The 20545-nt window shown below is 54.6% G+C and overlaps 1 protein-coding gene across 4 annotated transcripts in view; it reads left to right on the top strand.

Moving 5' to 3' along the window:
- The window catches only part of RPTOR (regulatory associated protein of MTOR complex 1), a 95872-nt gene that overhangs the window by 69000 nt on the left and 6327 nt on the right, over positions 1–20545 (top strand). For all 4 annotated transcript variants that reach the window (XM_033076737.2, XM_033076736.2, XM_033076739.2 and 1 more), the window contains 7 exons: positions 38–148; positions 4940–5045; positions 7105–7219; positions 8107–8231; positions 9676–9780; positions 12668–12715; positions 18225–18331. In XM_033076737.2, the coding sequence (XP_032932628.1) occupies positions 38–148; positions 4940–5045; positions 7105–7219; positions 8107–8231; positions 9676–9780; positions 12668–12715; positions 18225–18331 (717 nt within the window). The remainder of the gene's footprint in view (positions 1–37; positions 149–4939; positions 5046–7104; positions 7220–8106; positions 8232–9675; positions 9781–12667; positions 12716–18224; positions 18332–20545) is intronic.

The following is a 20545-nucleotide window of genomic DNA, read 5'->3' as shown; positions in this document are numbered from 1 at the left end:
GCCCTGCAGGTGGCTCAGCCCTGTCCCCTCCCCACAGACAGCCGATGATGCCGACGATGCCGTGGGACACAAGAGCTTCATCTCGGCCGCGGTGCAGACGGGATTCTGCGACTGGAGCGCCAAGTACTTCGCCCAGCCCGTCATGAAGGTAACCCTGGAGGGCCCTGCTGGTCCTGGGCACTGCCCTGCCAGCCCTGCCCTTCTCCCTTCTCTTTCCTGCCCTCTGGGGAGGCCAAGGAATGAAGGGGGTTCCTTCCACCCTGCTGCTCTGGGGACTGTGGGACTGCCTGTCAGAGCAGAGGGAGCAGAAGGGTCAGTGAGGGTGGGACAGGGCCAGGGGAAAAGCTCAGCTCCCCATGGAGCACAGTCCACAGAAAGTGCAGGAATGAGGAGAGGTTCTGTATCCAGATCCCCAGTTTTGCCTGGTTGCACTGCAGAGTTGTTCCATCTGAAGGATTGTGCTGCTCTGCATGTAGAGAATTGCATTGTGGCTACACATGAATTGGTTTTTAAAATAAATAATGGAATAAGGAAGGCCCTTTTCCCCAGAAAAAAAATAAGTTGTGTTATAGTGAAGAATAAGAGTGGAAATGACAAATTTACATCCAGGTCTCTTCAGAAGTGAGTAGCTGAGTTGTCTTTGTGTGAACTGAGAGAGGAACTGAAATCTTGTTCCAGGTGAAACTCAAGCCAGAGCTCTTAAGAGATGGGCAAAGATATCAATGACTGGAAAGAGAAGCTGTTAAATTCCCAGAATGTTTTAGCTGTTAAATTCCCAGAATGTTTTAGCTTTAAATTCCCAGAATGTTTCAGCCAAAGCTCAGGTTTCAGGTTCAAGTGTGAAACAGGACCAGCAGTAAATGCCCTCATTAAAGGCAGCTTCCTTTAAAGGGAGGCTCAGGGAGCCCAGAGGTGCCAGGGCTCGGAGCTGCCTCTCCTGGAGGGGTGGCAGGGGCTGCCCAGGCTGCACTGGTGCCCCTCCACAGCAGCTGTTGGTGGGCATGGGGAGGGTTTAGTGCTGCCTCATGGGGAGCTGGGGCTGAGCCATCACCACCACACTCCTGGAATGCTCAGGAGTGCCCAAATCTGAGGAAATCGGAGCAGGGCAGGCTCTTGATTTCCAGAGGGAATCACCAGTGATTGCCTGGCACTGCCTCAGCTGCTGTGAAGTTCCCTTTCTGCTGGAGCCACCCAGTAATTCCCTGGGGCACATCTGGGCTGTGGGGCTGGGCTGCCTGGCCAGGCTCCCACCTGGGCTGTTCTCCTCCACAGGAGCTTCAGGTCTTGATTCAAGCCCAGAGCACAAGAGGAGGAAGATGATGTTTGAGCTCTCAGTTCTTATTAAAATCATTTGTCTGCTCCCTAAGAAAACCTCTTCCCAGGGAAGAGGGGGTCTTTATTAATAAAATAAATCAGAGTAGGGCAGGGGCAGTGGGGACATATGGAGCTCTGGGGGGGAGTGGTTTTTCTACAACTTCCTGCACATAAAACAGACTAAATGGCTTTAGGGGAGGCAGTAAAAAAGGTGGAGCATTCCTAATTCCCAGAAACCAGGGAGGGATGGGGAGGGAGCTTTCCTGCAGACCCAGAGTCTCTGTGTGTCCCAGGGAGCAGGGCACAGCCAATTCCCCTGCCTGGGGCTGAGCTGCTGGCTGGAGCTGTCCTCACCAGCCAGGGGTGAAGCTTGAACACAACCAAATCTGTGCTTTCCAATCACACAAGGGAGAGAATTGATTTCCCTGGCACTCTGAAAGGCCAGGCAGGAGTTTCTGCAGGTGTTGCTCTGTCCTGACAGGGAATTACAGCCCAGCTGGGACTGGGCTGGCTGTGTGTGCAGGGCACAGGCACAATTCCCTCTGGGAGAACTTTCTCTGAGCTTTCCTGGCTGGCAGTCAGGGCTGGCAGCTCGGGTGCTGCCTGAGTTTCCATGGAGCCCCTGTTCCTGCAGCACCAGGGAACAGTCCTGCCTGCTGCCTTTTGGGAGCTTCAGCCTGGTGAAAAAGGCAGAGAGTGAAGTGTACCAAGTGCTGATGGAAAAATGACATTGCTGCTTAATTCCAGTCGTTCTTTGGGAGCTGCTGCCTGCCTTCATAAGCAGGGAAAGACAAGACAACTGTTCCTGTAATGAATAAACATAAAATTACTCTGAGTGCATCTTAGTCATATTTAATTTATGAATTTAGTTTTGCTTCATGGACCTTGCCCTGAGAATGCTTTCACTGGAAAGACTGAGGGATTAATTTCCAGTGTAAATCAGGAGCTGAGTTTCAAGCCATCATTCCAGGTTTGATTTATTGATTATCTAATCAAATAAAGGAAGAAGGAAAAGGCTGCACTGTAAATTGTCCATGTGCCAGGAAAAGCAGGTCCCTGGCCCAGCTCTGGTGTCTGCAGAAGCTTTTCCTCTCCCTGCAGTCCCTGGTGGCTCAGGGCTGTTCTGGGAGCCACGGGGCACAGGAAAACCTCGGTGCCAGCTGTCAGGAAGTCCTGAGTCAAGGAGAGCGGGAGCCAGCATCTGTTATTTCCAGGGCTGGCAGAACATGCAGGCAGGAGCTGGGAAGGATCCTGGAAGGTGAGAATTACATAAGCAGCCCTTCCTGATAAATCCCTGCTGGAGCTGCTGCCTGAGCCCTGGCTCCAGCTCCTGGGGGAGCAGGGAGAGCTGAGAGCAGTGAGAGCTGCAGGGAGAGCAGTGAGTGCTGCAGGGATGGTGAGCAGGGAGAGCAGTGAGTGCTGCAGGGATGGTGAGCAGGGAGAGCAGTGAGAGCTGCAGGGATGGTGAGCAGGGAGAGCAGTGAGAGCTGCAGTGATGGTGAGCAGTGAGTGCAGTGAGAGCTGCAGGGATGGTGAGCAGGGAGAGCAGTGAGTGCTGCAGGGAGAGCAGTGAGTGCTGCAGGGATGGTGAGCAGTGAGAGCAGTGAGAGCTGCAGGGATGGTGAGCAGGGAGAGCAGTGAGTGCTGCAGGGAGAGCAGTGAGTGCTGCAGGGATGGTGAGCAGTGAGAGCAGTGAGAGCTGCAGGGATGGTGAGCAGGGAGAGCAGTGAGTGCTGCAGGGATGGTGAGCAGTGAGAGCAGTGAGAGCTGCAGGGATGGTGAGCAGGGAGAGCAGTGAGAGCTGCAGGGATGGTGAGCAGGGAGAGCAGTGAGAGCAGTGAGTGCTGCAGGGATGGTCAGCAGTGAGAGCTGCAGGGATGGTGAGCAGGGAGAGCAGTGAGAGCTGCAGGGATGGTGAGCAGGGAGAGCAGTGAGAGCTGCAGGGAGATCTGAGAGCAGTGAGAGCTGCAGGGATGGTGAGCAGTGAGTGCAGTGAGCTGCAGGGATGGTGAGCAGGGAGAGCAGTGAGTGCTGCAGGGATGGTGAGCAGGGAGAGCAGTGAGAGCTGCAGGGATGGTGAGCAGGGAGAGCAGTGAGAGCTGCAGGGATGGTCAGCAGTGAGAGCAGTGAGGGCTGCAGGGATGGTGAGCAGTGAGAGCAGTGAGAGCTGCAGGGATGGTCAGCAGGCAGAGCTGGGTTTGCCTCTGGAGCCTTGTGCCAGTGCTCCCTGTCCCCTCCTGGCACCACAGGGACAGGAAGGAGAACTCTGCTGGGAGGGTTCAGTGCCAGTGCTCCCTGTCTGGGGAAGCTGGAGCCTGGGGAAGGGCCTGGCCTGGCCCCATCCTGCAGCTGGAGCGTGGCCAGGGCAGGGAGCAGAGCTGGCTTTGCACAGATCTCCCTCCCCACTGGCAGGATGATCCCCAGAGGGGCCAGGACAGCCTTTACCTGCAAGCTCTGACCCTGCACTGCTGGTCCAAGGACTCTTCCTGGGCTTTCTTTAATTTATTCCCAGAGAAGCTGGATTTTCATTAAGGTGTAGGTGTCATCTCTCCCCTCTCAGATTCCTTTGATGTATTTTAGCTCAGGTTTGTTTATTGCTTTTCATTAGGGGTCATTTGTCATTGCCTGTCTAATAGGTGTTGTGCTGAAATAAAGTGCTTTTTTCTTTGCCAGGAGGGAAGGTGGAGAGTGGGCTTCTTATTTTTTATTTATTTTACAGAAGCAGAAGTCCAGCTCAGTAACAGCTGTTTTCCAAAGGATAGCGTGGTTTGAAGGCAGGGTTTGTAATAGTGACAGATGACTTAAGGACTTTCTTATGCAGGGAAAACAAGGTTTGTTTGTGGGGAATTTGTCTTCCTTCTCCAAAAGTTACTCCTTTGGAACAACCAGCATCAAAGGCAGCTGGATCAGAACCCTGCAGCTCAGCTCCTTAATTGATCTGGGGATGGTTCTGGAGCAGGGGAGTCTTGGATAATTTTTTAAGTATGAAAAACACCTCATATATAGCTCCTGACATGGTTTGAGGTGAGATCTTAAGAGTTTATTCCTTTTGATCCTGTGTTCTGAATGAGGGTGGGAATATCCACGGTGGGAGCAGCCCTGGGGCTGTGAGTCCTGGCCTGGAGCACAGGTTTTGTAGGGGAGCTGTGGAGTGCTGAAACCTGGAGCTGTGGGGTGTGAATAAATATCAGCAAATGCCTCAGAGGGGCTGTGGCTGCAGGGCCACTCTCCAGTTTCAGGGGGAGTTTTGTGTTTCATCAAAGCCAGGTGACACAGGGGCAGGGTTTCCAGAGCAGGGAACCAAAACAGGGCTGCTCCTGCTCAGTGGAGGAAACCTGAACATCCCAGGGATTTGGGAATGCAGCCATGCCCTGCCCAGCCAGCAGCCCTTGATTAGCAGGAAAAGAAAGATTGCAGTGTGTTCTGAGCTGGCTGTAGCAGGGCTGTGCTCCCCCTTTCATCTGGGGGTTGCTACGTGATGCTTCTCAGCTGAGGAGAGTTAAGAGAGAGATCTGTGCTCAGAGATCAGCCTGCAGGGCTCAGAGGGGCAGGAGCACTGTGGCATCACTCTGCAGCCCTGAGGGTCACTGCTCTGTGTGTGTGTGTGTGTGCTGCTGTCCTGCAGATCCCCGAGGAGCACGACCTGGAGAGCCAGATCCGCAAGGAGCGCGAGTGGCGCTTCCTGCGCAACGCCCGCGTCAGGAAACAGGCGCAGAAAATCATCCAGAGGGGTGAGTGCAGGAAATCATCCACAGGGGTGAGTGCAGAACAATCATCCACAGGGGTGAGTGCAGAAAAATCATCCAGAGGGGTGAGTGCAGAACAATCATCCACAGGGGTGAGTGCAGAAAATCATCCAGAGGGGTGAGTGGAGAAAATCATCCAGAGGGGTGAGTGGAGAAAAATCATCCAGAGGGGTGAGTGGAGAAAAATCATCCACAGGGGTGAGTGGAGAAAAATCATCCACAGGGGTGAGTGCAGAACACCAGCCACAGGGGTGAGTGCAGAAAATCATCCAGAGGGGTGAGTGCAGAACAATCATCCAGAGGGGTGAGTGCAGGAGATCATCCACAGGGGTGAGTGCGTCGCTCAGGGTGTGCTGCAAAACCCCAATTAGCCACGAGCCAAATTAGTGATGGCCCCAGGCAGCCCCTCCCACTGCAGCCTGTTCCTCCCTGTCCAGGGCAGCTGCTGCTGCAGGTATGTCCCTGCTGCAGGTGTGTCCCTGCTGCAGATGTGTCCCTGCTGCAGATGTGTCCCTGCTGCAGATGTGTCCCTGCTGCAGATGTGTCCCTGTTGCAGGTGTGTCCCTGCTGTTGCAGGTGTGTCCCTGCTGCTGCAGGTGTGTCCCTGCTGCTGCAGGTGTGTCCCTGTTGCAGGTGTGTCCCTGTTGCAGGTGTGTCCCTGTTGCAGGTGTGTCCCTGTTGCAGGTGTGTCCCTGCTGCTCCCCCAGCTCTTTATTCTGAAGCTGCAAGCTCAGGGTGTGGTGTGGGACAGCCCAAGGAGCTGCTGGCCCTGTGCCCCCAGCTCAGGAGACACCTCAGGGATGTCTCTCAGCCCCCTGCCCTGCTGAGCTCTCTCAGGGGTTGTTTGCCCCTTGTGTCCCATTTGGTTTGGGATATTTGTGTTGTGGTTTGTGTGCTGGCTCTCAGGCAGCTTTGGGCTGCAATTCTCTCAGCACAGGAATTTACTGGAATCAAGAAGAACCTAATGAAGCTTCCTGAGGAATTTGCATTCCTCAGTTTTGCCCTGAGCAGCAGAGGCTGGGGAGCCCCAATTCCAGCAGCTCCTGGTGCCCTCCCTGTGCCATTCCAGGAGCAGGGATGGGGGCTGCTCCTCCCAGGAGGTTTTTGAGGCACACAGGGCTGGAAATGCCAATGTGCTGAAGGAACAGTGCCCAGGGCTCAGCCCTGTCGTTGGGAGGCTGCTCCTGAGTGCATTTGGAGCTTTGTGCTGCAGAATGTCATCAAGCAGAGAAATACTGAAATGATCCTGGAGCCCAGGAGATGGCCTGGGAGATCTGATGGAATACAAAGAAGGGGATTTTTCATGCTTACTTGGAGAAGTTAAATCTCTTTCCTGACAGTGTTCATATTTGGTTGCTTGACCTGAGTGACTGAAATGCCAGTATTCATTAAAAAAATAATGAAAATGTGAAATATTAAAAAGAATTAAAAGAGACTTACAAGCTTTTAATGAAAATTAGATTCAGTGCATTTGATGCATTCTAAAACAAACTGGGGGTGGATGGATGTCTCCTGGATTTAGGGGTTTGTGAGGTGGATTCAGAGAGTGCCAAACCCAGCAGTGTCAGGGGTCCCAACACTGTTTGTGAATAACAAACTGCTCTGAAAACAAGATGGGAAAAGTCTTTACCCATCATTTTAAGGTCTCTGTGGAAAATACATTTTTCATTTGCAAATTAACCTAAAATTTAAGGGAACTGAAATGGAAGGTTAAATAAATAATCCACAAGCTACAGCAGAATGCTGTATTTTAGATTGAAAAAAAACCGAAAAAAAAGGCATTTTCATATTTTATATTTTGGAGAAATGGTGTTGGTTTTTCCCTCAGCACAAGCTGGCATTTCCCTGCTTTGGTTGGGCTCGTGCTCTTTGCTTGCCAGTGTGAAGGATGAAGGATTTGTCACCTTGGTGTGCACCTCAACACCTGAGACAGCTGGGGGGTCTGAGACACCCCTGGAAGGAGGGAAGGGCTGGTGACAGCTGGGCAGGGGACAGCTGTGGCCTTGGGGACATCCCAGGAGCTGAGCTGGTGCTGTCCCTGCAGGCATCTCCCGGCTGGACGATCAGATCTTCCTCAACAGGAACCCAGGAGTGCCCTCCGTGGTGAAATTCCACCCCTTCACCCCCTGCATCGCCGTGGCTGACAAGGACAGCATCTGGTGAGGGCTGGGGACGTGGGGACACTGCAGGGACAGCATTTGGTGAGGGCTGGGGACGTGGGGACACACCAGGGACAGCATCAGCTGGGGCTGGGGACATGGGGACACAGCAGGGACAGCATCTGGTGAGGGCTGGGGACGTGGGGACACACCAGGGACAGCATCAGCTGGGGCTGGGGACATGGGGACACAGCAGGGACAGCATCTGGTGAGGGCTGGGGACACTGCAGGGACAGCATCTGGTGAGGGCTGCGGACATGGGGACACAGCAGGGACAGCATCTGGTGAGGGCTGGGGACATGGGGACACAGCAGGACAGCATCTGGTGAGGGCTGGGGACATGGGGACACAGCAGGGACAGCATCTGGTGAGGGCTGGGGACATGGGGACACAGCAGGGACAGCATCTGGTGAGGGCTGGGGACACAGCAGGGACAGCATCAGCTGGGGGCTGGGGACGTGGGGACACAGCAGGGACAGCATCTGGTGAGGGCTGGGGACATGGGGACACACCAGGGACAGCATCACCTGGGGACATGGGGACACAGCTGGGCCCTTGTCCTGCTCTCTCTGCAGGTGCAGGTGTTGAGATCCTGCCCTGGCACGGTGGGCAGGGCTGGCACAGGTGCCCAGAGCAGCTGTGGCTGTCCCTGGCAGTGTCCCAGGCCAGGCTGGAATAACCTGGGACAGTGGGAGGTGTCCCTGTCACGGCAGGGGTGGCACTGGATGGGATTTGAGGTCGTTCCAACCCAATTCCATGATCCCACTGAATTATTAATCGATCATTACTCCACGTGTTGTGAATCCAATGATGCCAAACTCCCAGCCTGGGTAAGGAGTGCATCTCTTTACAGCTGAAAACTCAGGTTTTGTTTCTTGCTCCCCCAGTTTCTGGGACTGGGAGAAGGGGGAGAAGTTGGATTATTTCCACAACGGGAACCCGCGGTACACGCGGATCACGGCCATGGAGTACCTGAACGGGCAGGACTGCTCCCTGCTGCTCACTGCCACAGGTAGGGCACATCAGCAGGGCTGTGCACCTCCCAGGGCAGGGGAGCTCCTTCTCTCCCCTCCATGGGCTGCTCCCAGCCTGACCCTTCCCTCCCTGCACTCCCTGCCTGCTCCAGCTCAGAACCGTTTCCAGCAAGTTCTTCTCACCCTGAAATCTCTCAGAGGGACTTTGCAAGGACTGACCAGTCCAGCACCTGCTGAAACCACTCCCATTGAGTCTCTGCTTGTCATGGCAAGGGTGTGGTCACCCCCTCCTGTGACACACCTGGGGAAAGGTGATTTCAGTTCAAAGCTGCTGTCCAGGGCTGGAATTGTGCAGCAGGCAGAGTCCAGGAGCTGCAGTTCTGTTCTGAGCTGGAATTGTGCAGCAGGCACAGGAGCTGCAGTTCTGTTCTGAGCTGTGCCCATGTGCAGCAGGCAGAGCACAGGAGCTGCAGTTCTGTTCTGAGCTGTGCCCATGTGCAGCAGGCAGAGTCCAGGAGCTGCAGTTCTGTTCTGAGCTGGAATTGTGCAGCAGGCAGAGCCCAGGAGCTGCAGTTCTGTTCTGAGCTGTGCCCATGTGCAGCAGGCACAGGAGCTGCAGTTCTGTTCTGAGCTGTGCCCATGTGCAGCAGGCAGAGCCCAGGAGCTGCAGTTCTGTTCTGAACTCTGTTTATTTGCAGCAGGCAGGGCTCAGCCTCAGCACCAAAGCTCCCAGGTGGGTCAGAGGTTCTCTCTAGACCATTCCTCCCCTGAGCAGCTCTGCAGCTGCATCCAGGGCATTGCAGGAGGGGATCTTGCCCAGAGATCTTGCCCAGACCCTGCTCTGTAAGGCTGTGAGTCAGATCTGCTCCTCTCCCAAGGAACCATTCCAGCCCTGGCACTCAGAGTGTTTTCAACAGCTCCTGCAGCTTCCTGCTCGACTCCACAGGTTGGCTGTAATGAAGGGAGGGGGAAGGGGAGCTCAGAGAGCCTTTAGGACATATTTCTTTCAATTTATTGATTCTTAGCACAAAAGTTTCACAGATGGGGAGCAAATTGAAAAAAAAAAAAGCACACGATGTTGTTGAGAGATTTGCTGCTGATGGGCTGGGCTTTGATGCTGCTGCTGCTTCCATGGGGCTGCTTTGTGTTGAGTGGGTACTTGTGTGGCCCTCGGCACCAATCCAGAGATGAATCCTGGAGAAAATGAATGTCAAGGAAATGGAGAGACACTGAATGTCAGGTGTTGTTCAAGGGAGGAGAAAAGCTCTTCCAGAAGAGCTCCAGTAGAACAAAGCTTTGGGTTTCTTGCATGTGAATTAGAGAGGGAAAACAACCCCAACAAAAAGCGTTCAAGTGACACTCTGAGATTTGGGGTCTGTGTGACTTCAGTTCTGCTTCTCCTCTTCTCCCTCGTGCCCAAGGAGCTGCAGGAGCTGCCCCAGCAGTGACTTTGCTTTGTGTTCTTTCCCTGTGCTCCCCAAGACGATGGTGCCATCAGAGTGTGGAAGAACTTTGCAGACCTGGAGAAGAACCCAGAGATGGTGACAGCCTGGCAGGGGCTGTCAGACATGCTGCCAACCACTCGAGGTGGGTCCCAGGGTGGGTCTGGGGGGAGCCTGAAAATCAGCCTGGCAGGAGGAGCCTGTGACCTCCTTTAGCCCCAGCTCCAGTTTTGGCTCTTGTCCTTCCCTGTTTATTGTGGGTCAGGAGGTGGCAGAGGGACACGTGCTCTAAATCTGGCACGTGCAGAAGGGCAGCACAGTGAGACACCAGCCTGCTTGCAATGTTGGAAGAGCTGGGCAGAAAAGGGTGTAAAAAGGAGTCCTGGCACCCAGCCACACATGGGAGGAAGCCAGAAAACCAGTTTGTGTAACCCTGAAACCTGTTTTAGGGCATTACAGGAGGTTTTAGGACATTACAGGAGGTTTTAGGATATTGAGGGAGGTTTTAGGATATTGAGGAAGGTTTTAGGACATTGAGGGAGGTTTTAGGATATTGAAGGAGGTTTTAGGATATTGAGGGAGGTTTTAGGACATTGAAGGAGGTTTTAGGACATTGAAGGAGGTTTTAGGACATTGAAGGAGGTTTTAGGATATTGAAGGAGGTTTTAGGACATTACAGGAGGTTTTAGGACATTAAAGGAGGTTTTACAGCATTCCAGGAGCTTCATGTTCCCTCCTTCCCAGACCCCATCAGGTGCTAATGCCCTAATGGCAATTCTCTGTCACTTGAATATTTCTAATCAGGGCTGCAGGTTTTTGTGAGTCCAATCACCCTTGGTGGGATTGATGGGGGAAGTGCTGGATGGGGCTGCCTGGCCTGTGCTGTGCAGGAGGGCAGATGAGATGACCATCATCATTCATCCTGACCTTAAAAGCTGACAGTTCTCATTTCTGAGCTGATGTGCTGCATCCCAGGAGCCTGACACAGCCCTTTCAGCTATTCATTGGATTTTCCTGGGGCTGCCTCATGTGTGTTTTTCCTGAACACCTCTCAGGGAGCAGGAGCTGTGTTTGAGGCTCTGCCTCGCTCAGGGCAGTGCCCAGAGCTGATGAGGAGCTGCTGGAAGTTCAGAGCCTGCTGTGCCAGTCCAGAGCCTGCCCTTTCCAAGGTGGCAGCAGAGCAGGAGGGGCTGCTGTGAGCAGGCAGGGCCCAGGGTTGTGACAAATTGCCCTTTGTTCTGTGCCAACAAACTCCAGCTTTGCTGGCTGCTGCTTGGTGTTTCCCATCCCTGGATTCAGGAGCTGGGAGCTGGGAATGCCCCCAGGCTGCCCTGGCCATGGCACTGACCTGGGCTGGAGCTCCCTCAGCCCAGTGCCACTGTCCTGCCTTCCCTTCCACCTGCACTGGGGTGTGCCTCCCCCTGGGCAGGGTCTGACACCCAGAAAGGACTGTCAGTGTCACCCTAAACAGGATTTAACACCCAGAAAGGACTGTCAGTGTTACCAGAACAGGATTTAACACCCAGAAAGGACTGTCAGTGTTACTGAATGGGATTTAACACCCAAAAGGACTGTCAGTGTCACAGAACAGAATTTAACTCCCAGAAAGGACTGTCAGTGTTACCCTGAACAGGATTAACACCCAGAAAGGACTGTCAGTGTCACTGAACAGGATTAACACCCAGAAAGGACTGTCAGTGTCACTGAATGGGATTTAACACCCAGAAAGGACTGTCAGTGTCACTGGGCAGGATTAACACCCAGAAAGGACTGTCAGTGTCACTGAATGGGATTTAACACCCAGAAAGGACTGTCAGTGTCACCAGAACAGGATTAACACCCAGAAAGGACTGTCAGTGTCACTGAATGGGATTTAACACCCAGAAGGGACTGTCAGTGTCACTGAACAGGATCTGACACCCAGAAAGGACTGTCAGTGTCACTGAACAGGGTCTGACACCCAGAAAGGACTGTCAGTGTCACCCTAAACAGGATTTAACACCCAGAAAGGACTGTCAGTGTCACTGAACAGGATTTAACACCCAGAAAGGACTGTCAGTGTCTGACACTGCAGAACAGGCTCAGAGTTCTTGGTTCCATTTGCCAGAACAGAACTGGAGGAACTTTTCAATCTGTTCTCTTTAGGATTGGGGCTTTTTTTTTTCATTTTCCCCTTGGCTTTTTCTTTCCCTTGTGGACTGCAGCAGTCTGGAGCTGTTTTCTTTGCCTTCCACCTTCCCAGCAGATTGGGCAGAAGAGAAGGACAGATCTGTTTGTGGACAGAGAAATAAATGTAGCCACTTGAAAAGAGCTAAGTGGAGCAAGTCCCCATGGAGATGAGAGTCTTCAGAGTCATCTGCTGCCAAGACCACAGCTGTGGTCCAGCTCTGCCTCACAAAACTGAGGATGCACCTTTGAAGCTGCAGAGCTCAGGAGTTTTACTGGAGTTTGTTTGCTCCCACTCTTGATTTCCTTCCCTCCTCTCCCAGCTTTTCACCTGTGTCACAATGTCACACTCACCCTGAAGTGCTCTGGAGAACAGCCAGGACCAGAACATGACCAGAACTGAACTTCCAGGGCCATTTTCCCACTTAGGAAAGGAGAGAGGGATGTGTCACACCTGAACACTCCTTTGGGTGTTTGAGAAGCAGCCCTGGGTTGTGTGAGGATGGGAGATGGACAGATGGACACTCAGGGGCTGCCTGGGAGGGGGAGCAGGCACAGAGCTCAGGGGGTGCTGCTGCCCTGGGTGGGCACAGGGACCCTGATCCAGGGCAGGGACTGTGCAGATCCCAGGGGTTCCTTGGATCTCTGGAGAGCAGGGGAGCTCCTGGCCCTGCAGAGCTCTCAGCCAGCCAGGCTGCTGCCCTCCAGAAATGCTCTTCTGCAGTGACAGGGGTGTTACTTCAGCTGTGCTGCTCTGGGTGCTGCTGCTTTTCTTGTTCCCCAGGCTGAGTTGTGTTTCTAACCCCTGCTTTGAGCTGGGCTTTGCTCTGGCTGAGCCTGACCCTGCTGGTGCTGTCTCCTCACAGGTCTGGCCCGCAGGGTGTCCATCTACCTGGACAGGAGCAAGCAGGGAGGTGAGTGCTGCCCCTGGGCTCAGGGCTGGGCAGGAGCTCCTCAGGGTGCTGGGTTGGGTGGGTTTGGGGTCCCTGTGGCTCCTGGGAGCTTTGCCATGCCCTGCCCTGTGTCTGCAGGGAGGGATCTGTGCTCCCTGGGCAGGCACAGCCCCTGCTGGGACGAGGGAATCTTCCTGGCATCCTCTCTGAGCTCCCTCAGCCTCAGCAGCTGGGGGGAATTTGGGAATCTCTCCTTCCCAGGGAGATTTCAAAGCATCCCTGGACAGAAGGGTTGGAGTGGGAGGTTCCAAGTGGAGCCAGCATAAAGCTGGTGTGGGTTTGCCTGGGCTTTGTTTGTTTTGTAACCCCTGGGCTGTAAAGATCCTGTGGAAAGGAGATGCTGGGGAGTCTCAGAATCGTGGAGCCTTGGCAGAGATAAGCCAAAGAGGGGAGATTTGGGTTGGATCCTGTGAGGGTGGGGAGGCCCTGGCTCAGCTGTGGCTGCCCTGGCAGTGTCCCAGGCCAGGCTGGGTGGGTTTGGAGCAGCCTGGATGGGTTTGGAGCAGCCTGGGACAGTGGGAGCTGTCCCTGCCATGGCAGGGGTGGCTCTGGCTGGGCTGTGCCCAACCCAAACCCTTCTGGCATTCTGGGTCTCTGATAAACATCACAAATTCCACGGAGGGAAGGTGGAGGGAGCCCCCAGCTCCTCCTCAGGAGCTGTGCAGGTCTGTGTGGCCCTGGGTGCCCCAGCAGGGAGGGGAGCAGATGGCTGATGTGTCAGCCCTGCTGCTGGTGACGTCACCCAGGATGTTCATCAATTATTGATATTTGCTGAGTGATCAGAGCTGGCTGTGTCTGCACTGATTAATCAGCCAGGCTGCTGGCAGGGGCTGATTCACAGCTCGTTAGTGGAGTTCAGCAAATCTCTGTGGCTCTGGGAGCTGGGGCAGGAGTGAGCAGAGCTGATGTGTGGCTGCTGCTGCTGCTGGCTGTGAAATCCCCCAGCAAAGGCTAAAATTAGCAGGGCTTGGCTGCAGGGAATCCCTGCTCAGGGAATCCCTGCTCAGGGAGCTGAGCACCGAGCAGTTGCAGGGAATTGCAGGGCTGGATCAGGGCTGTGCTGCCAGCCCATGGCAGCCCCTGCTCAGGGACAGCTTCAGGAAAACCTCCTCCAGCTGCTGGCAAAGGCAGCACAGGATCCCCCTGCCCTCTGGAGAGCTGTAAACAATGTGTGGGATCAGTGCTCTCCTGGCAGCAAATACAGCAGCAGTGTTTGGGTACTGCCCCAGCCCTGGGGCAGGGGGACAGCTCAGCCTGCACCAGGGGACCAGGGGGCAGAGGGAGGGCAGGGAGGCTCCCCAAATCCCCAGGAGCCCACAGCAGGAGTGAGGACTGCAGGAGAAGCAGCACAGTCCTGCTCAGGTTGTTTGGTGGCAATTAAATCATTGGAGAATTCTCAGCTCCAGGGGTTTGTGTTCCTTTAATTGAATTCCCAGCATCCCAGCTCCTGCTGTCCCTCACTGCAGAGTCCTTGGCAGGAGGAGGGTGACACTTTTTCAGAGGATGTTGTAGAAATTAATGATGAGTGAGGTCATCCAACCCTCCCACTGCTTCCTGGAAATTAAAGCAGGGATGTGCTTCAGTGCTCAGCCAGGAGGGCCCGTGATTAAAAACGATCAGTGAGAGTGCAGGAAGGTTTGTGGTGTGTTCCATGAGCATTCCTGGTTCCACTGGGATGCCAAGGACAGCCTGGCCATGCTCCTGTGGTGTTACAGATGTTGGGAATGCAGCTGCTTTCACATTAGCACTGGAATTTTTCCATGGAATTGTCCATTCCAGGCAAATATCTCTGGCTCTGGGCAACCCTGAGGGAACAGCCTTGGGGAAGTTTTCCCTTCAGGAGCAGCTGTTGGTGTGGGTAAATTCAGCCACACAGAGCTGCCAGTGCTGGCTTTAAAAGGCTCAAAAACAAACAAACAAACAAAAAACCCCGACCAAAAAATAACACCACCTCCACCACAGACATTTAAAAATTCCTTTCCCTGAGCTGGGGAAGATTTGTTGCTCATTATCTGAGAACATAATATCCCTTAGGGGAAAATTGTGCTCTCAGCTCCTGATGCATTGCAGCAGTGCAGGGCTGGTTCCTGCAGCTCTGGGAGCACCAGGGTTCACCACAGGGCTGTGCCAGGGGCTGGGACTGTCCCTGTTTGCTCCTGGGAGGGTGACAGGGCAGGCAGAGGCAGCCCTGGGGCTGTGCAGGTGCTCAGAGTGGGCACAGGGGATAAAGGACAGCTCAGGTGTTCACCTGTGGGCACAGGGGATAAAGGACAGCTCAGGTGGGCACAGGGGATAAAGAACAGCTCAGGTGCTCACCTGTGGGCACAGGGGATAAAGAACAGCTCAGGTGCTCACCTGTGGGCACAGGGGATAAAAAACCAGCTCAGGTGTTCACCTGTGGGCACAGGGGATAAAGAACAGCTCAGGTGCTCACCTGTGGGCAGGAGGGGCTGGGGAACTCTCAGGTGCCAGGCCCAGGAGCCAGAGCCCTGTGGGTGGGCTGCAGGCTCAGTTGTAACATCCTGGAGTAGGACCTCTGTTAATTAAAAAGGAAATGATCATTAGTATTCATCCCACGTCCTCTCCCCCCCCAAACACCATGGATTGAGCATGGAAACAGGAGCCAATCCTGGATCATCTCTGCCATGCAAACCTTTGTACATAGAAATAGTTCAGCTATTTCTGTCTCATTCCATACTGTGAGTGCCAGCTCTGGGTGGAACATTTCTCAGTCAGAGGAAGCTTTCCTTCCCCTCACACACTTCCAAGTGACTGACATTTATGTCCAAGGGCTTTTCTGCTCTTCACACAGGTTGCAGTTCTGGCTCAGCATTCCCAGGTCCATCCCCTTTTTGGGGACCTTTTAGGGTGCAGCAGGAGCAGAGCCCCAGCCCAGGGCTCGGCACAGGCACCCCTGCAGCCAGGACCCACCACCTCAGGCTTTGGGATGACCCAAATCCTGCTCTTCCCTCTTCCAGGGAGTTCCCTGAGCTCAACTATTGAAGTTTTAATAAGGAAGGCAGGAACTGCAAGGTGTTGAGGCACACCATAGCCAGCATCACCCCTGGGAGTGTCCAAGGCAGCTTGGGCAGGGCTTGGAGCAGCCTGGGGTGCTGGAAGTGTCCCTGCCATGGCAGGGTGGCTGTTAAGGTCCCTTCCAGCCTCAACCATTCCAGGATTTTGTGTTCATTCCCTCCTTCTTTGTTCCAGCCTGGTTGGGAGTGAACCCTTGTCCTTTCCATCTGTTTGTCTCTCGTGGGGATCTTTGTGCAATCCCTCTGGAGCTTGTTCCCTCAGTGAGACTTCCCCTGCCCTTCTGTCACTGCTGAATGTCCTCAGTGACAGCTCCTGACAGGCACAGCAGGAGAGGCACCAAAACCACCAAACTCAGAACAGCCTGTCCCTGCACAGAGCAGCCAGAACAGCAGCTGGGCAGGGCTTGGTGCTGGGCAGAAAGGAACCTTCCCTAAACTGGGGATGTTCCTGGGGAATTGGGGAGCTTCCCCAAACTGGGGATGTTCCTGGGGAATGGGGAGCTTCCCCAAATTGGGGAGAGTTCCTGGGGAATGGGGAGCTTCCCCAAACTGGAGGGAACTGGGAGCTTCCCCAAATTGGGGATGTGCCTGAGGAACTGGGAGCTTCCCCAAATTAGGGAGAGTTCCTGGGGAACTGGGAGCTTCCCCAAACTGGGGAGAGTTCCTGGGGAATTGGGAGCTTCCCCAAACCTGGGGGGAACTGGGAGCTTCCCCAAACTGGGGATGTTCCTGGGGAATTGGGAGCTTCCCCAAACTGTGGATGTTCCTGGGGAACTGGGAGTTTCCCCAAACTGGGGATGTGCCTGGGGAACTGGGAGTTTCCCCAAACTGGGGATGTTCCTGGGGAGCTGGGAGCTTTGTTTCTGCCTGGAGCTCTTTGCCTGCTGAGCTGCACCAGGGATGGTAAAGCCAGATCCCTCTCAGCTGCCAGGTTAATCCTGTCACATGGGCTGTAAACAGATGACAAATGCAAACACTTCAGTGGTGTTTATCATCTCCATCACTGCCTGCTTGTTTGCCTCAGCTCTCCAGCCCCTCGAGCTGCCAGGCAGTGTGAAGGAACAATCCATCTGACTAAAGACAAAGATCCAGGCTCCAGGTCAGCCCAGAGTCCCGAATTTCCTGCAGGGAGGTGAGGGGCTGCCAGTAAACATCAGTGACCTCCTCCATGGCTGTGGCAGGATCAGGATGTGATGCTCAGGAAGGGGAGAGGGGCAGAATGTTTTCTCTGAAGCTGTGCAGAACAAGGTCATCCCATCGTGCTGGAGGAGAACTCGGTGTGCACAGGACGTGGCTGCTTTTCCTTTGTGCTCTCTAACTCTGGATGTTCTGGTACAAGGTACTTGTGGGCCTTTGGTGACAAAAGAACACATTGGGGCAGGCTTAGATTTCCTGCAGGGGATGATTCCTGGCAGAAAATCCAGACAAATGCACGGTTTTTACCTTGTGGACAGGCAGGTTGTGGAGTGGAGACACAGGGGTGGTGCTGAAGGCACTGGCAGTGCTCGGGGCAGGAGCTGCAGTCCTGATGCATTGCAGAGCTTCTGACTCCAGCTCTGGGTGGTTATGAAACACTGCTCAGCACCAGAGGCTCGGCCTGGCATGGAGGAGAGGGTGGACACCTGCTCTGAGAGCCAGGGATGCTGCTGTGAGACAGGAATTCTGCTCTGAGACAGGAATTGTGCTCACACAGGAATTGTGCTCATACAGGAATTCTGCTCTGAGACAGGAATTGTGCTGCTGTCCCTGCCCTCCCCAGGGGCTGGCACAGACACCAAGCCCGAAATTCTTCTCTGGTCCCTCCCGTGGTGCTCCCGGGGTTTTGTTTGTGTTTTTAACACAGTGTGGCTGGGTTGTGCTGAACTTCCCCTGCAGACTGATCTGTGCCCTCGGGGATGAGGAGCCAGAGCTCCTGGGAGGGTGTTGGAGCTGCTGGCACTGCAGGGTGTTCTCTCCTCTCCAGTCCGTGCAGCAAATTGGTTTGTGCTCCCTCCAGCTGTTAAATTCACTCCACTGCTGCCCTGACTTGGCTGTTCCCTGTCCAGGAGCATCTCCCACATCCCTGTGACAGAGCCAGGACTCAGTCCAGGAGCTCTCAGGTCTGGCTGTGAGGTGGCACCGGCTCAGTCTCTCCCCTCAGCATTTAATGTTGATGTTCTGTGAAGTGCTGGGCACTGCTGCCCCCGGCAGTTCCTGGAAGTTGTGCTCCCCTCCCCAGGGACCAGCAGGCTCAGAGCAGGCAGGGTTTGCTCTCAGATGCAGGAGCAGCTGATTCAGTCCCATCTGGAGGATGTGTGGGGTGTCTGTGTGTGTCATTTTACATTTCCTCTGGCTGTGACAGTGTCTGCAGCACGGGTCAGCAGAGCTGAGGCTCCAGGGAGTGCAGCTCTGTCCCTGCCAGCCCTGATGTGCAGCCTTGCCTGTTTGTGTCCCAGGAGCAGGGATGGTGGTGGACTGGGAACAAGAGACCGGGCTCCTGATGACCTCGGGAGACGTGAGGATAATCCGGATCTGGGACACGGACCGGGAGATGAAAGTGCAGGTACCAGCTGTGTGCTGCTCCCTGCTGCAGCCCATGCCATGGCACAGTGCCCCAGAGCTCCTGGGGCTGCTCTGGAAGGGCTGCCAGCTCCTGGAGCTGCTGCTTCCCTCCTTCCCCTTCCCTCCTTCCCTCCTTCCCCTTCCCTCCTTCCCTGCTTCCCCTTCCCTCCTTCCCTGCTGCCCTGGCCCAGGGAAGGTCAATAAAACCACACAGATGCTCAGGGGAAGTGTCAGGGCTCTCCTGGAAGCTGCTCTGTGTGGGTGGGTGGCAATGTTTGGGGAAGCTGAGGCTGTGGAATCCACAGACGGGCACTGGGATGCAGAGACGGGCACTGGGATGCAGAGACGGGCACTGGGATGTAGTGATGGGCACTGGGATGCACAGGAGGGCACTGGGATGCAGAGATGAGCACTGGGATGCAGTGATGGGCACTGGGATGCACAGGAGGGCACTGGGATGCACAGGAGGGCACTGGGATGCAGAGATGAGCACTGGGATGCACAGGAGGGCACTGGGATGCAGAGATGGACACTGGGATGCACAGGAGGGCACTGGGGTGCAGAGATGGGCACTGGGATGCAGAGGAGGGCACTGGGATGCAGAGATGGGCACTGGGATGCAGTGATGAGCACTGGGATGCAGAGATGGGCACTGGGATGCACAGGAGGGCACTGGGATGCAGTGATGGGCACTGGGATGCACAGATGGACACTGGGATGCAGTTGGATTTCACAGTAACTGGAACAGAGTCCAAGTTTGTGAAAGCACACACAACTCCTGTGCTGTGGCATGGGAAAGGCCCTGCAGAGTTCACTGAGCCACAATCACGTGGAAGTTTCTCAGAAATTTCTCAGAAATTCCAAGGAGAGGCAGGTGGTCGCTGAGAATGGAGGCACCATGCTGGAATTAAAAGGAAGTGGAGTTTTCAAAGCTTCTCCAAATTAATTACCCTTGGATGAACATTAATTGCGACACTTTGACCCTGTGATGCAGGATAATTAAGCCTCTGTTCATCTTAATTACCTTCACATATTATTTTTTTCTATGCAAATTAGGGAGCGGCAAAATTCAGGAGGCAAAAATCTTTTAAACGATGATGATTAATGATTGCACCGAAAGTATCTAAAAACATGTTGTTTCTTTTTTTAATTGCAAAGATTGGGTGTTGAAATTCAAGTGATTGGAACTTCCTGACTCAGTAACTGGGAAAGTGAGAATCAGCACAAAGAGCAGCAATAACAGAGCAGATAAAGGTGCTTCCCTCTTTGAACTACAGAAACCACAGCTCTGGAAGCAGGGGCTGGAGCTGGAGGAACAAGTGCTTCATTTGCACTTCTGCTGAGTGTTGCTGCTTCAAAGAGGAGCTGGGGGTGGGCAGAGCCTGCAGCAGCCCCAGGCCTGCTGCCTCTCCCTGCTCAGCCCAGGCTGCAGCTGCAGGGGTGAAAATGCACAGAGGCAAGAACAGGGCTGGGTGTGGAATGAACTCCTGCAGCTCCTGCACAGGGGCCTGCAGCAGCCTGGGCTGTGCAAGGTGTGCCCATGGCAGGGTGGGATGAGGTTGGTGTGCCCAGGGTGTGCCCAGGGTGTGCCCATGGCAGGGTGGGATGAGGTTGGTGTGCCCATGGCAGGTGGGATGAGGTTGGTGTGCCCAGGGTGTGCCCATGGCAGGTGGGATGAGGTTGGTGTGCCCAGGGTGTGCCCATGGCAGGTGGGATGAGGTTGGTGTGCCCAGGGTGTGCCCATGGCAGGTGGGATGAGGTTGGTGTGCCCAGGGTGTGCCCATGGCAGGTGGGATGAGGTTGGTGTGCCCAGGGTTGTGCCCATGGCAGGTGGGATGAGGTTGGTGTGCCCAGGGTGTGCCCAGGGTGTGCCCATGGCAGGTGGGATGAGGTTGGAGTGCCCATGGCAGGTGGGATGAGGTTGGTGTGCCCAGGGCAGGTGGGATGAGGTTGGTGTGCCAGGGTTTCCCCATGGCTGAGATGGGCTGTGATGTCCCTCCCAACCCAAACCACCCCATGATTGTCACTCCTGCTTCTGCAGTGCTGCTCAGCTTTCTTTACTGGTTTGTGCTGGAAGTTCTTTTCCTCCCAACAGGCACAGGGATTATTCTTTGCAGTTCTTTTTCCTCCAGAAGTGACAGGGGGGAGGTGGCAGCGTGGGTGCCCGGCGAGTTCCCAGCACAGCTGTCCCTGCAGCTCCAGCTGCCTTTCTCCA

This window comes from Catharus ustulatus, chromosome 20, assembly GCF_009819885.2.
Source record: "Catharus ustulatus isolate bCatUst1 chromosome 20, bCatUst1.pri.v2, whole genome shotgun sequence".
Lineage (NCBI taxonomy): Eukaryota > Metazoa > Chordata > Aves > Passeriformes > Turdidae > Catharus > Catharus ustulatus.
Note: the sequence above shows the minus strand (reverse complement) of the source record. Positions and strands in the feature narration are given on the sequence as shown.